Source organism: Sapajus apella, unplaced genomic scaffold (genome assembly GCF_009761245.1).
Source record: "Sapajus apella isolate SASKATOON/1434 unplaced genomic scaffold, GSC_monkey_1.0 scaffold26, whole genome shotgun sequence".
Taxonomy (NCBI): Eukaryota; Metazoa; Chordata; class Mammalia; order Primates; family Cebidae; genus Sapajus; species Sapajus apella.
Genome location: NW_022436966.1, coordinates 4,833,713 through 4,848,023, shown reverse-complemented (window position 1 = coordinate 4,848,023; position 14,311 = coordinate 4,833,713). Strand labels below are relative to the sequence as shown.

The 14,311-nt window shown below is 44.6% G+C and overlaps 1 protein-coding gene and 1 long non-coding RNA gene across 5 annotated transcripts in view; both read left to right on the top strand.

Annotated features, from left to right (window-relative positions):
* ARHGAP25 (Rho GTPase activating protein 25) overlaps positions 1-14,311 on the top strand; it is an 86,526-nt gene that overhangs the window by 56,259 nt on the left and 15,956 nt on the right. For 2 of the 4 annotated variants that reach the window (XM_032291888.1, XM_032291886.1), the window contains one exon: positions 9,703-9,910. In XM_032291888.1, coding sequence (XP_032147779.1) covers positions 9,703-9,910 — 208 coding nt within the window. Of the gene's footprint in view, positions 1-982; positions 3,273-9,702; positions 9,911-14,311 lie in introns of those variants that run through there. The other 2 variants (XM_032291889.1, XM_032291887.1) reach the window with 2 other exon arrangements.
* Positions 12,869-13,845, top strand: LOC116560501. The gene is made up of 2 exons (XR_004272992.1): positions 12,869-12,905; positions 13,021-13,845. It is a non-coding gene; the product is annotated as an uncharacterized LOC116560501 (long non-coding RNA).

Sequence of the window (14,311 nt, the reverse complement as noted above, 5' to 3'; positions counted from 1 at the left end):
GATGGTGGGGGCAGTGACCGTAGCAGTGATCATGAAATGTTCTTCTAGTTCTCAAGCACCATGCTTTTGTGTTAGCAGTTGTTACAATGGGCTGTATGGGCCAGCCTCCAGGCTAGTAGATTGTGCTTGCAGGTAAGAACCAGCTGTGGGGGTAGCATGGCGATTTATGCCTGACCTCTGTTCCCCAGGAGAGGTATTTGGGTGAGCCAGGTGGTAGTTGGAATACCCAGGAGCCTGGATCCCACACTCGGTCTTAGAGTAGGGGGCAAAGTTGGGTGGAGCCGGACCAAGCAAATTTGTACTGAGGCTCTCCAATGGCATATGTATGCACCAGCCTTGATTGGGGGTAGAGGAAGTCCTCAGGCCCTTTGTGAAATGCTTGGTGAGGGGCAACCATTGTTGTCCTGAAGTCTTAGCATAGGTTGGGCTGTCCCAGTGGCCACCACTTTGGCCCACAGGAAAGAGACTTGCATTTGTCTCACACCCCAGTTCCAGCAGGGTTCGCTCCTCCATTCTAGCTATGGAAGCCAATCTGGCCACCCAGTCAGTCCTGGCAGGCTGCACCTAGTCCACAACTCAGCCCTAGACATAGGAGATGCCACTCAGCTTAAGATCAAGCCTCCATAGCAACTCTCTGCCTGTTTGGGACCTGGGACGGTGGTGTGCCCAGTTCCAATGCCAGTGGCTGGAGCCTACTCCTCATTTGCTTCTCAGGACTGGCTGCAGGAGTTTATCCCCTACTCAAGCCCCAGTCCTGCAAGCACCACCCAGGTTGCCCCATGCATAGTCTGCTAAGAGCTCTGATCCAGAATGTTGTCCCACTGCAGCCAGCTAGGTTTCAAAGAGGGTATAGGATGTTCCCTGGAGAAGTTCCTTATCATAGTCTTCTTGCCACTTCTCAAGTTAGATAGAACTGGGCACATGCCGCATACTCAAGAAAGAGTTGTTGACCAAATGAATAAATAAGTATCTGTCTGTTGTTACCAAGTGAATAAATTGACCAAATGAATAAATAAGTATCTGTCTAGATTCATGGCGTGGGAAAGTCAAGGTGCGCTCTCATGGCCTGGACTGTATGATTCCCCAGAGGGAAATTGGACAGCAGAAAGGCACTCACTCACCCTCTCCCATGTGGGGGATTCGCTCCCCTTTCCCAGCTGGCCTCAGCCACACAGCCTTCCTGTTTTCCTTCTTTCTGGATTTCAAAGCTTCATCTCACTTTTTTGTTGAACTCCCAAGTTCCTTCTTGAATACTGTATTTAAGGTGTGGCTGTCTGCACATTAGTTTAGTTCCTCTGAGTAGATGAAATTATTGGAAATGCTTGTAGTCAGCCATCGTGGAAAAGAAGATTCTGTGTTTTAAGCATCATTGTGTGTTTGCCAACAGGAGGCATAAAGTATGTAAATATTGAATTATATACTTTGGATTTCTTTTTCCCTTTCATTCTTTTAAGTCCTCTGCACCCTTCCAAGCATGATTTAATAATCCACAGCATAGTTTAGCCTGGTGGAGTGTGTGGTCATTATTATTCCATGTGTTCTGGTCTTTCTCACCAGCTACATTGGAAATTAAAAGAGATGATTTTTACTTATTTCCATGAATTCCTTCATCGCCCCTGCCCCCAGCTCCTAACAACAGACAGATACTTATTTATTCATTTGGTCAACAACTCTTTCTTGAGTATGCGGCATGTGTCCAGTTCCATGCTAACACAGGGCCTCAACAGTGAGAAAGAGAGAGAGAGAGAGAGAGAGTAAAAAGTCAAAGTCCTTTTTCTCAAGGAGCTCACAAACTAGGAGAAGACACAGCAATTACTTTTAAAGAGCCAAAGAAAAACATAGTTACAACTGTGAAAAGAGCCATGTAGGAAAAACACATGATTCCATATGGGGAAAAATATCTTTGTCAAGTAGGTCAAGAAAGGCTTCCTTGAACTAGTGATAATTGAGCTTAACTCTGAAAGGCCAGCAGAAGCTAACTAGACAGAGAACGGGGGAGCAAAATAGTGTCTCAGTCACAGGGAATAGCATGTGCAAACAAAGGTTCTGTGACAGAAAGTACAGGCTCTGGAGTGAGGGGAGGGTAATAACAGAGGAGATAGCTTTGTTAACAATGTTGGTCTTCATTCTAATAGCAATAGGTAATCATTGGGGATTTCAAGCAAGAAAGTGAAAAAAAAATCAGATTCTATTTAAAAGATTATTCTAGTTGCTGTATGGAAAATGGATTGGGCTGGAGGTGGTAGATCAGAATGAAATCAGGAGACCAGATATGAAACTCAAGCCATTGTCCAGGCAGAGAGGACAGATGGTGGGTGGTGGCAGTAGAGATGCAGAAAAGCAAACAGGCTTGCCCAATGTTCTGGAGGTAACATTGCCAGGGTGTGGGAGTGAATTTGACATGCAGAAAGAATGTGGAGTCAGAGTCTGTGATTCCTGGCCTATGAATGAAAGGAGAATGAACACTGAGTTGTCAACATGAGACTGCCCCAGGGCCCTTCCGGACAACCTTGCTCCTGCCTGTCTCCCCTGACTGCTGAGAGCCCATTTGCCTTCTTCTGGGCATGTCTCATAGGGTTGCTGCACTATTTACTGTATCTGCTCATCAGCAGGACAAAATCATCTCAGTGTACCCAACAAACTACCTTCAAGATCATTATCTCTGAAGGCCCCCACAGAGCCATGTGCAACTCTGAAAGCATTTCCAGGGAATGGTGGGCTGGCTTCATAAACACTAAGTGAAATTCTGTGTTTCTGCCAGACACTTTGATATATGGAGCAATGCTGGTAAGGGTTCCCGTGTGGGATTTTTTTTTTAAACCCACCTCGGAGGTATCCCTTGAATGGCAGTTGACAATTAGCTGCTAAGTAAAAGGAGGCACTTATTTTTATTGCGGGCCTTGACAGCTTTATGGTCACTGTTTAAAAGCCCAGAGTCCTGTGTGTAAAGGTGAGTGGGGAGGAGAAGTGCTGGGGGAAGGAGGGCCGGGAGGGCTGGGGCAGGTACGGACACATCCCATGGTTTCCTTTTTGGAGTCAGAACCTGAGCAGTATTTGCAAGCATGTGTTGATCTGGAAGTGAGAGTAGAGGGTTCTTCCAGCCTGGGGAGGAGGGAAAGCCTGAGGCTGGCTCATCGGAAGCGTGAGTCTTCGGCCCGCCATGCCTCACATCCCCAGGATGCCGCGGTGGGAACTGGGCTGTGGCTTTCCTGCCCTGGCACTGTTTGTTTGCTGGGATTTCAGGAGGAAAACCCCCAAGCTCCGAAAGAAAGGTATTTCTTCCTTATTTTGTGATTGACTTCTTCCACTAAAAGACATGTTTCCCAGCGCCTCTTCGCTCTCCTGTAAGGGATAGGCAGCGCTTCTGGAACTGAGCCCCTGTGAAGCTGGTATCAATGCTGAGCTGGCCGGCGAAGTGTGTATGGGGGTGGGGTGCTCTCTCGGAGACTTGGGTTGGGCTAGAGGTGGGGTGGGAGGGGCTCTTGTCCTGATCCTAGGAGCGTTCCAGTGATGACAAAGGAGTAACTAGGTGGGGAGGGAGGTGACAGCTGCTCTTTCAATTTCCCCTTCCCCAAATCAGCTCAGTGTCCTGGAGTTTTCCAGCAAATCTAAGGAAGGGGTTGAAGGGTAAGAGGTGAAGGATGAACTGTGGGAAGAGCTAGGGCAGTTACTAGAGTGGTAGTGAGGTCTCAGCCTTCTGTGGCTGCTCAGGATGGGATCCAGAACTGTAGGTCTGGGGACTGGAGACAAGGCAGACGTGGTATGAGGGAAGGTGAGGCTAGCATTAGAGGACCCTTACCCCCTAGTCCTTCCCCTTGAGACTTGATCTCTGAACTTTTGTTACATTGTCTTTAAACTTTAAAAGGAATTAAAGTTCCGAATATAGAATCACAGGGTAAATATGACCTTGGAAAAAATCCTGATCCAAATCTCAGTTTTCTCACCTGTAAAATGGAATAATATTTACTTTGTAAAGTTCTTATGAGAACGAAAAGAGATAGCACATGTGAAAGTCTCTGGAGTCAGTTCTCAGCATGATTAATTCCATGGGTTAATAGTTATAATTATTATATTACATCTATTATAATTACATTATGGTAATTATATTCCATATAATTATTAAAATTAATTTACAAAAATTCATACTTATTAAGATGGAAATGCTCTGCTTATGGCCCAAGGGGTGACAATTAGGACCCAGAGGTCAAACACTGGTAGAACTCAGGACCAGGTTTTTGGAGTTCCAAGGATGTTTCCGATTACAGACTCCTCATGTGATCTGAGATTAAGAGTGACAAAACCTGACCTAGCAAAAAAAACAAAGATGGGCCGAGGTAGGTAGATGCCCTGAGGTCAGGAGTTCGAGGCCAGCCTGGCTAGCATAGTGAAACCCCATTTCTACTGAAAATACAAAAAAAATTAGCCAGGTGTGGTTGTGCATGCCTGTAGTTCTAGCTACTCAGGAAGCTGAGGCAGGAGAATCTTTGAACCCAGGAGGAGGAGGTTGCAGTGAGCCGAGATTGTACCACTGCATTCCAGCCTGGGTGACAGAGCAAGACTGTCTCAAACAACAACAACAATAAACAAAGATGATTTTTCTCTCCTGTAAGAAGGGACACTGTTGGTTCTAATGTCTCCAGAGCATCCAGTGGTTGGTTCTTGTTGAGAGAATAGCTTTGACTGATTTCTAGGCTGCAGATGTCAAGTTTGGAGTCTTCATCATGTGGGTGAAATTTAAAGTGGCGAGACTATGAGAAAGTGTGTGCAGATGAGAAAGGGAGGCCCTGGGACCCTCCAACATTTAGAGGACAGCAAGAAAAGGAAGAATCCTCAGAGGAGGCTAAGAGCATCTGTTGAGACACATGGAGAACCAAGAGAGACTGGTGTACCAAAAGCCATGTGAGAAAGTGTCCCAAGAAGGAGAGGGTGGTTTTCTGTGTCACATGCTGCTGATAGAGCAGTTAAAATGAAGACAGAGGATGTAACCCCAGATTTTAAAATGTAAAGGCCATTGATCTCCTTGATAAGAGCAGGTTTGGGGAAGTATTGAGCATAGAAAAGGGGCAAAGAATGGGAGGAATGGGAGGCAGCGGGTAGTGACAGCTCTCTGAGGGCTAGTCCATCATGCACCAGGCTTTGAGAATAGATGCTGAGCCAGATGGACTGTCTGCCTTTGAGAGGTCCACAGTCCAGTGGAAGAGAGGGATGTTTAAATGAATCACCATAAAGTTACATGAGAAGTGATAACATTGAGGAACACACAGGGAGCTCTGTAAGTAGAGGAAAGAGTGCCCAGTTTTCTCTGGGAAGACATCCAAATTCAGGAAGACTGGGTTTCCAGGAGGAGAGTAGGAGGAAAGGCATTCTCTTGAGAATTTTTAAGGGGAAAGAGCATTTTTCATTCATTCTATCATACTCTCCAGCTATCAAAGAGCCTGACCCACAGCAAATGCTCAGCCTGCATTTGTTGAATGACTTTGAGAATTCTGGTGGAAGGAATTTACAAGAAATAGAGTTGCAAAGAAAACCATTATAATGATACAGGCAACAGCAGTGAGAATAGAGAGCTGGTTTAAAGCATGTTTAGAATGTACCAAACTATTTGGAGAGAGTGAAGCATGTTACAGATAATCCTAATGCTCACAATTTTGCTAACTGGATTAGTTAAGTGGAGGTAGCTTGTGTTAATGGCTTTGTATTATCAGTGCCTAGCAGAGTACCTTTTCTTGACTGAGGAATGAATGCTATTGCCTTTAAGGAAAGCTACAGGAGAAGCAGTGATTTAAGAGTGGGATGATACTGATATTAGAGAAAATACTGGGAGAATTTCCATTAGACACTGAACTTATGGGAATAGAGGAAAGAGAGAGAGAAGATGGAAATAGGTATGGAATAATTACATACATTATAATCATATAATAAAACACATTTTTCCATGAGTATAATAGTAAAGAGAGGAAAGCAAATATTGGTCATTTGCATGAGAGCTGAGGTGGGGGATTATTCTTCCATAAATTATATCTATCTATCCATATGTATGTGTGTATGTGTGCGTGTTGTGTGTGTGTGTGTGTGTGTGTGTGTATATATATATAGAGAGAGAGAGATCTGGACCAGATATGCAGATTAATAAATTATAAGTTTATAGGAGATATCTAAATGTGTGGACTCCTATGAACTTTCCTAAGGAGAATACTACAGTGAGAAGAAAACAAGTCTGAGTTGGAATCACAGGAAATGATGCACCAAAGGAGCAGGTGGAAGATGGAGCACAGTCAAAGAGACTGAAAGGAGTCATCAGTGAGACAGGAATAGAACAAGAGTGGTTGGATTTATTGCAATGTAAGGAGAATGTATTGAAGAGGAAGGAGAATTAACAACATCAGCCTTCAGAGGAGACCAGTAAGTAGGCTGTGGAATGAGCATTAGGAGAGCACTAGAAATCTTAGTGAGCAGATTTAGTGAAGAGGTGCAGGCTAATGAAACCAGATTGTGATGGGTTGAGTAGTGACTGACAAATGAGGAAGTGGGGCAGACATCTCTCTAGAAGTAGACACATTTTTCTACAAGTATATGGCAAAAAGAAGGAAGGCAAATGTTGGTCGTTTGCATGAGAGCTGAGGTGGGAGACAATTCTTTCAAAAATGGCAAAGACCTAGACTCAACGTGGGATTTTTCAGTTGAAAGAGAAAATTTTAAAATACAAAGAGAAAGAGTAAGTACTGGAAGAGATGGGGAAAATGAAGCCCACACTTCAGGAAGGCATCATCCTAGATGAAAGATAGGGCCCTTTTGTTCCTCTGGGAGAAAACAGAATCACAGAGGAAGAAGGATGGGAAAGGAAGGGATTGGAGAAGAGGGAGTTCACTTATAGCCTTCCATTTGGTAATGGAGGGAAAGAGGAGCCAAGATCACCTGTTTAGACAGAGAAGGGAGGGAATGGGTGGGGACTTCAAGAGGAGTGGTGAAAATTTGGAACTAATGTCTTGCAGAGATTGGAAGGATGGATTTTCACAATATGGTTATGCCTGGTCTCTTGTAGCTCTTAGTGGTGTGATGAAGGCATGCAGAGGGTAGTAGGAAGCAGCAGGGTATGGGTGAGATTAATATCGAAAGGGCTGCATTTAAGGCATGAGAGGCACAGAGGGTGAAGGCAGGACAAGACTGATAGACTGGGATGATGAAAAAAGCTAGAGGACTAGACACACAGAGAGATGTAACATAGAGCATCTGCTTTGAGACCTCAGATATGGAGCTTGAATTTCAAAGCTTTGACTTCTCTGTGCATATCCTTACGTTGTGTTTGGGGTATCTTTCCCAATCAAGTCCAGTAGACCTCTGTAGCCTGAGCTTCAACTGCTTCAACAGACATCTGCCTCTCCCATTGAGGGGCCCCTGTCTGGACCTCTCAAAGAGAATTTTCCAGATGCCATGTGGTCCACTTTAAGTCAGATTGTCTCAATCATGTTCTATCAATTTAGCGAAAAGATCTGTCCAGCTCCTTTTATAGACGAATAGAAACCTAATTCCATATGGTTATTGAAGTTTTTTAATTGTTTCTCACCATGTTTTGTGTGGTCCTGTTATTTTCATAACTTGATGATAAACTCATTTAAAGCAGGAACCAGTTCTTCCATGCCCCTTGTCTGCACAGCCCATCCCATGGGACCTGCTGCTGGCACATGGCAGGGCACTCAATGCATGCTAGTGTGAAGCTGAATTCATATACCAAGGAGATTCCTACTACTGTTTACACTAAAGAAATGCCGAAATAACCATTAGTCACGGAAAATACTTGCTTAAAGACAAATTCGTTCACTAAATGCTTCAGCAAAATGTGTTGACTGTCTGCCTTGTGCTGGGAGTTATGCAGAGTGGTGGTTTAGAAAGGCAAGCAGCAGGAGGGTTTTGAACATGGTAGAGAGTAGAGACTGCAGTGGTTACAGGTGAGAGAGGAGGCTAGCCTAGCCTGGGTAGTGGGTGGGAGTGGAGAGAACGTGAGAATGGAGGTGGGAGATTAATCTTTCAACAATGGCAAAGACGTAGACTCACATGGGATCTTTCAATTAAAAGAGAAAATTTTAGGATACAAAGAGAAAGGGTAAGTACTGGAAGAGAGGGAAGAAGTGGAACCCACAGTTCAGGAAGACGTCATCCTAGATGAAAGGTGGTACAGCTCTATAAGGGTGGAATCCACAGCAACTCAAGATGGGATGGAGGGCATCAACCTGAGAGAATCATGGGGAGAGTCAAGTGACTTGGCAAATGATGTCCTAAGGATTGAAGTTCTGGGCGCAGCAGAGCCCTGATGATGGCAGAGGGAAAGTCAGGCAGAACAGGACGGAAGCCACGGCTTGTCTTCTGAAACTTCAGGGCATGGAAGCCTGGTGGGAGAATGGGTACGCAGTGGTTGCCCTGATTTGTAAACTTGTCTTGTCACACTGTCGGAGCAGGGAAACTGTGGAGACACAAGTTTGTCCACGTGGACAGAGCTGGGGCGGAGCTGGCCCACACTTACTTTGCTGGAGGCAGGGTAATTTTGGAAAATATTTTTGGAAAGCAATTTGCATACCATCAAGCTATAAAAATGTTCAAACCTTTTGGCCCAGTACTTCTACACATGGGAAGGAAATCGTTATAAGCAAATAGTTCAAAAGACTGAAACGCTTTTTGTTATCCATCCAAATGTTAATTAATTAATTAAACAATTAATTAGAAATTATGCATTGTACTGCATACATTCCAGGATCTCTGCCAAGTGAATAAGCATGTTTGCTGTGGCAATGTTTATAATCAGGACATAGTAAACAATCCAAATTATTTTAAATGCTACAATGTTTTGGTACTATGAGACATCTATATGATAGACCACAGTAGTCCCTCTTTATCCTTAGGGGATATATTTCAAGACAGCAGTGGATGCCTGAGACCTCAGCTGGTACTGAGCCTTATATATACTACATCTTTTCAGTATTATAACTGATGTAACTACTAAGTGACTCCGGGCAAGTAGTGTATACGTGGATACATTAAACAAAGGGATGATTCATATCTCAGGCTGGACCAAGCAGGACCACGAGAGGTTTCATCATGCTACTCAGAATGACACGCAATTTAAAACTTATGAATTGTTTGTTTCTGGAATTTTTGCATTTAATGTTTTCAGATTGCAGTTGACCATAGATAAGGGGGGATGCCGTACTGCATTATGCTTTACTACTCTGTGTCACGAGTGGAACTCAGCCCACTTGCTGCCATGGTTAGGGCACATTCTCAGGAGTTCCCTGCCTGGGCTTGAATCCCCTGTGCCATGCTCTGAGCTGCCTGACCTTGGCAAGTGTCTAAGGCTCAGTGAGTTTAACAGTAAGGTGGGTGTGACATTAATACCACCTCATGGGGTTGCTGTCAAGATTAGAGGACAAAAAGTGTGTGATTCCTAGCAAAAAGTACTCAGTAAAAGCCAATCGTTATTTTAAATATGTAAGAAATGTGGGTCAATATAAAAAGACTGGCAAAGACTGCCTCAAATTTACAGGCCCCTATTTATAGCTTCAGGAAATATTATGAGTGATTTGTCTCCCATATTTTGTCTAGTATCATTGCAATAAAACCTGTGAAGTCACAGGTGACACAGAAAGTCAAGAAATAGTTCATCCAATGAACGACAGAATGACTGGCAGATTCTGTTTGCTCTCTCCTCAGCAGTGTTTGGCCAGCGCTTGGATGAGACTGTGGCCTATGAACAGAAATTTGGCCCCCATCTGGTGCCCATCCTGGTGGAGAAATGTGCAGACTTCATCCTGGAGCACGGTAGGAATGAAGAGGGCATCTTCCGTCTGCCTGGGCAGGACAACCTGGTGAAGCAGCTGAGAGATGCCTTTGATGCCGGAGAACGTCCCTCCTTTGACAGGTACGTTGCCCAGCTGCAGTGTCCCACCTCTGCTCGCCCCTTGGCCTGGCTTGGCTGGGAGGGCCTCTCCATTCCAGTGGAGCCATGGGACTTGCATAGACACTTCTAAGAGCCCTGGCTTGCAACAGAAAAAGCCTTTGTTTTGCTCCTGATTGGGCATTTGGGAGGCTGGAGCAGAGTTAAGAGAGTATGCAGATAGTTTATGTGAGAGATGATGTAAACCAGAACTGGAACTCTGCTGGGCAGATTCAGGTGATGTTTAGGACACAGGAGAAGGGGACATGCAGAGGAGGGGAGAAAGATGGGTCCTGCCTGAGGCTCACCCTTCAGGTCAGATGAGGAACATGGAAGAGCTGAGCTGACTGTACAAACATTTGGTGTGGTGGAGAGTGCACCAGATCTATATCCAAGGGCACCAGTGGCCTTTGTTAGCATTCCAGGAGTGGCCAGAATTAGGACTTCTTGTTAGTTTCCAAGATCACAGTACTACGTGATTCTGACTCAGTTCTGAGTCCTTTTGCAAGCAACACATCTGATATCTTGGCAGCCGGGCATCCTAAGTCCTTCTTGTGGAGGTCTGCCAACCCTGTTTGGGGCATATCAGGCATAGTGACACTTCCTCCCCCTACCCCCTTCCTCCCCAGCTTTGCCAACCACTCAGTTGAATTTCCTTCTCTGCCCACTCGGCTAGTACAATCCCCACCCAGTGTTGTGCAATCTTCACCCCAACTGCCTGCGTGAACTCGTCCTGCTAGCATAAGATTGACTGCTCTTTCCAAACTAGCAGCCCATAAACCAAGATTTAGTAAGATGGGCCTGAACTCTATCCAGTTTCCAAAAATGAAAGTTGCCAAGCTTATTTTGGACAAAGGGGTTGGGTTGATTCTGAGAAAATTGTGAAGACCTAAGTGTCACCTTGTGTGGAAGCTCTCTCACCCCTCACTCTAATCACCAGTGCTGCCCATTTTTCCTCCAAGCATCTCTGAGATCTCTTACAGCCACAGTCATAGTTTGGACCACCATACAGGCACCTTTCCTGCCCTTAATAAGTAATAAGTTAATTTCCCAAGGTGCTATATTTTAGCACCTAGGATCTCCTAGGGAAGCAAGAGATGCAGTTGTTATTGGAACAATAGCAGGTTATGGACACCAAGCACAGGGACCTTTCAGCAGCCCATAAAAGCATTTTGTTATCAGGCGCCTGTTTCATTATGCTTGCCACCTTTATATTCAGTTTCTTTTTATGTTTTCAGTTAGCCTTGACCTGATGAAAGATACAGGTGGGTTGTTGCTAGAGCAATGCCATACAGTGTGCCAAAACAAATAGATGCAATTGCTGGGATTTGCCAAATAACTGCCTTAGGCTTTAGCCTATGCACTATAGAGTCAGCATGGGTGGTGGTGTGGGAATCTTTGATTATTTTGAAATATTTGGGGCTGGAAGGAGGAAAAAATTACCTTATCTTGTCATGACATCTCCACCCCTGGAACTAAGGGGTAGAATTTACACGTCCAGAAATAGGAAGCTCATCAGGGGCTCTTCAGGGTCTTCCCAGGGGCACCTCTTAGGTCCACATAACCCTTGAGAGGACAAGTCTGATTTGGGAGGTGTGACTGGCTCTTATTTGATTCTTATTATTTAGTTACATTTGAGCATGTTAGGAGAGACCAGGTCTTCTCTCTCTCTGGTTTCACTCATGATTCTGAAAACCCTCTTTTTCTTCTTTTTCTGCCCTCTCTTCACACCTTTTCTTACTCCCCACTTCTCATTCCATGGGTGTGTTCTGGCGTTGAAGGCTGTGAGAGTTAAGGCAGGGTTTTCAGAGTCATGAGTGGACCAGGAGAGAGAAGCTATGGTTGTAGCTTTTCTGCCTCCTAGAGAAGGAATTTTAGGAGTCAGCGGGTGGAAGCAGGGATATTGGGGAGAGCAAGGAGTCCCCTCCTGGTGTCCCCAGCTTCATGCCTATGGGAACTCACCCAGATCCAGATCCTCTGCATTGGTCATGTGCTGGGCTCCACCCCAAGATGCCCTACCCATTACCTCACTAGAATAAAGGTGAGCAAAAGAGCTGCTGTTTGGTGAGACTAGTGCAGGTGTACCTGGTGTCCTTAGACACATAAATGTGAATTTTAAAATCTCTTGCCAAGTTTCTACCAGGATGGACACTGCCTGGCTACAAAGCCAACATGCTTCTTACCCCTATGTGTCTGTGAGAAATGCACTTACAGACATGCCACATTACAAGCATCAGAGCCATCTGGGGAGTCTTGGGTAATCCCTTGTGCATCAGCCGTTGAACTCAGAAGCCACTTGGCTCCTGACTTACTCTTAACCGTTGTTTTTTTTTTTTTTTTTTTTAAGAATGATTTAAAGTTGCTCTATTGGGTTAGAAGAACAGCAAACTCAGAAAAAAATAGTGCTACAAATTTAGACCATAAAATAGACATCTGAATTAGCCCTAGTACAATGAGGTGCTCACATTAAAACAAAAATTTATAGAAATAATTGTACAAGTTACATGGTGTTAAGTGCTGAAAAGGAAAGTCAGTACTATGAAAACTTTGAACAGGGGCTTTTCACATGGCCTGGTGGATTTAGGGAGGTCCCCAAGAAAATGACATTTAAACTGAGACCCAATAAACAAGAATGAGGAGTTAGCTAGGCCCAGCAGTGGGCATAACTGAAACATCCATACTGTAGCTGTGTTTATAACCCCTTTCTCTTTTCTAATGATGGATGTTTTTGCTGTCTAAATTTCTCCTGATTAAACTGTCTAGCTGTCTTTTTTATTGTTGTTTCTCTTCAAAAGATCCAGTTTCTTCCTTTCTTCCTTTCTTTTTTTTTTTTTTTGAGATGGGGTCTCACTCTGTCACCTAGGCTGGAGGGCAGTGGTGCAATCTCGGCTCACTGCAGCCTCTGCCTTGGGGTTCAAATGATTCTCCTGCCTCAGCCTCCTGAGTAGCTGGGATTACAGGCACCTGCCACCACGCCCAGGTAATTTTTGTATTTTTAGTAGATATGGGGATTTGCAATGTTGGCCAGGCTGGTCTCAAGCTCCTAACCTCAAGTGATCTACCCGCCTCAGCCTCCCAAAGTGCTGGGACTACAGCCGTGAGCCACTGCTCCCAGCCAGGATCCAGTTTCTTGACTTAATCATTTACACTGTTTTTTCCATTTCAAACTCTGTTTTCTTCACTCATTCCATTGGCATGTTTCAGCGTTGAGAGCTGTGCCCTGTAGTGGACAAAGCATAGAATACTGGAGGCATAGGGTAATGAAAGGAGAGGAGGGGATTACAGGGATCAGCCTCACTTCAGGATAATAGAATTGAAGAGATTTGGAAGGCTGAGTGGATGAAGTGTGTGAAGGAGAGGCCCCAATCAAATGAGAGTCTCAGGATGCTGTTAGAGACAAGCGGGTGGACTGCAGTGTAGGGAATTTTGCGGGATGCAACTTTTGGACTTTGGGAGGATTCTGCTCCTGCAAATTGTCAGCTGACTGTCTTTCTGCCACTTCTCGGGAATTTCTCCTAACGTATTTTGACAAGAGTACTTTTCCTAGTCTGGCTTTGCCTTGGGTATTTTTAGGCAGTGACTCAGCAGGGAAGGATTTTCCAGAATCCTCATGTTAAATAAATGGTTCTCATCTCAGATTTCCTGAGGGCAACCACAGAGCATAGAGTGAGCTCTGTGCCAGCCTGTGTTTTCCTATTCAGGTAAAGTTCACAGGCTGCAAAGGAGGAGCCTTTTCAGAAGACAGCTCCAACAACTGGCTGTCAAAACCAAAGCCAAATGCACACAAAGCGCCAAGACAGAGCTTTACAATCTAGGCCCAGTGTTCTTGTTTCTGCTGCCTCAGATGCTTCCCTTCTCCTCCTCTTGTCCAGATCCACCCCTCCCTTCCCTCCTAGGACCAAGAGGCATGTCCTCCGCCCTATTCTATATTTCTCATCACTGAAATCAAGGAGATTCCCAGGTTGCTCTGGACCTCCTATCACATCCTTTTCATGACGCTACCAGGGCTGCTGCCTAAGAATGACAGGTTTTATAAATATGAAATAAACATTTCTTCAGCTTCAGGAATATGGTAGTGAATCTTATTTTCTCTTGTAGCATTGCAGAATCAATGCAATTGCCTTGTAAGCCAGGGTCAGCAAACTGTTCTTAATGGGCCACATATTAAATATTTAGGCTTTGCATGCCAGATGGTCTCTACTGCAACCACGATACTCTGCTTAGCACATAAATGAACAAACGTGGTGGTGTTCTTCCGTAATTTTACTTACAGATGCTGACATCTGAATGTCTTATAATTTTTACATCAGGAAACACTCTTCTTCTTGTGATTTTCCCGTCAGCTATTAAAAAATGTAAAGATCATTATTCGTTGACAGGCTGTAC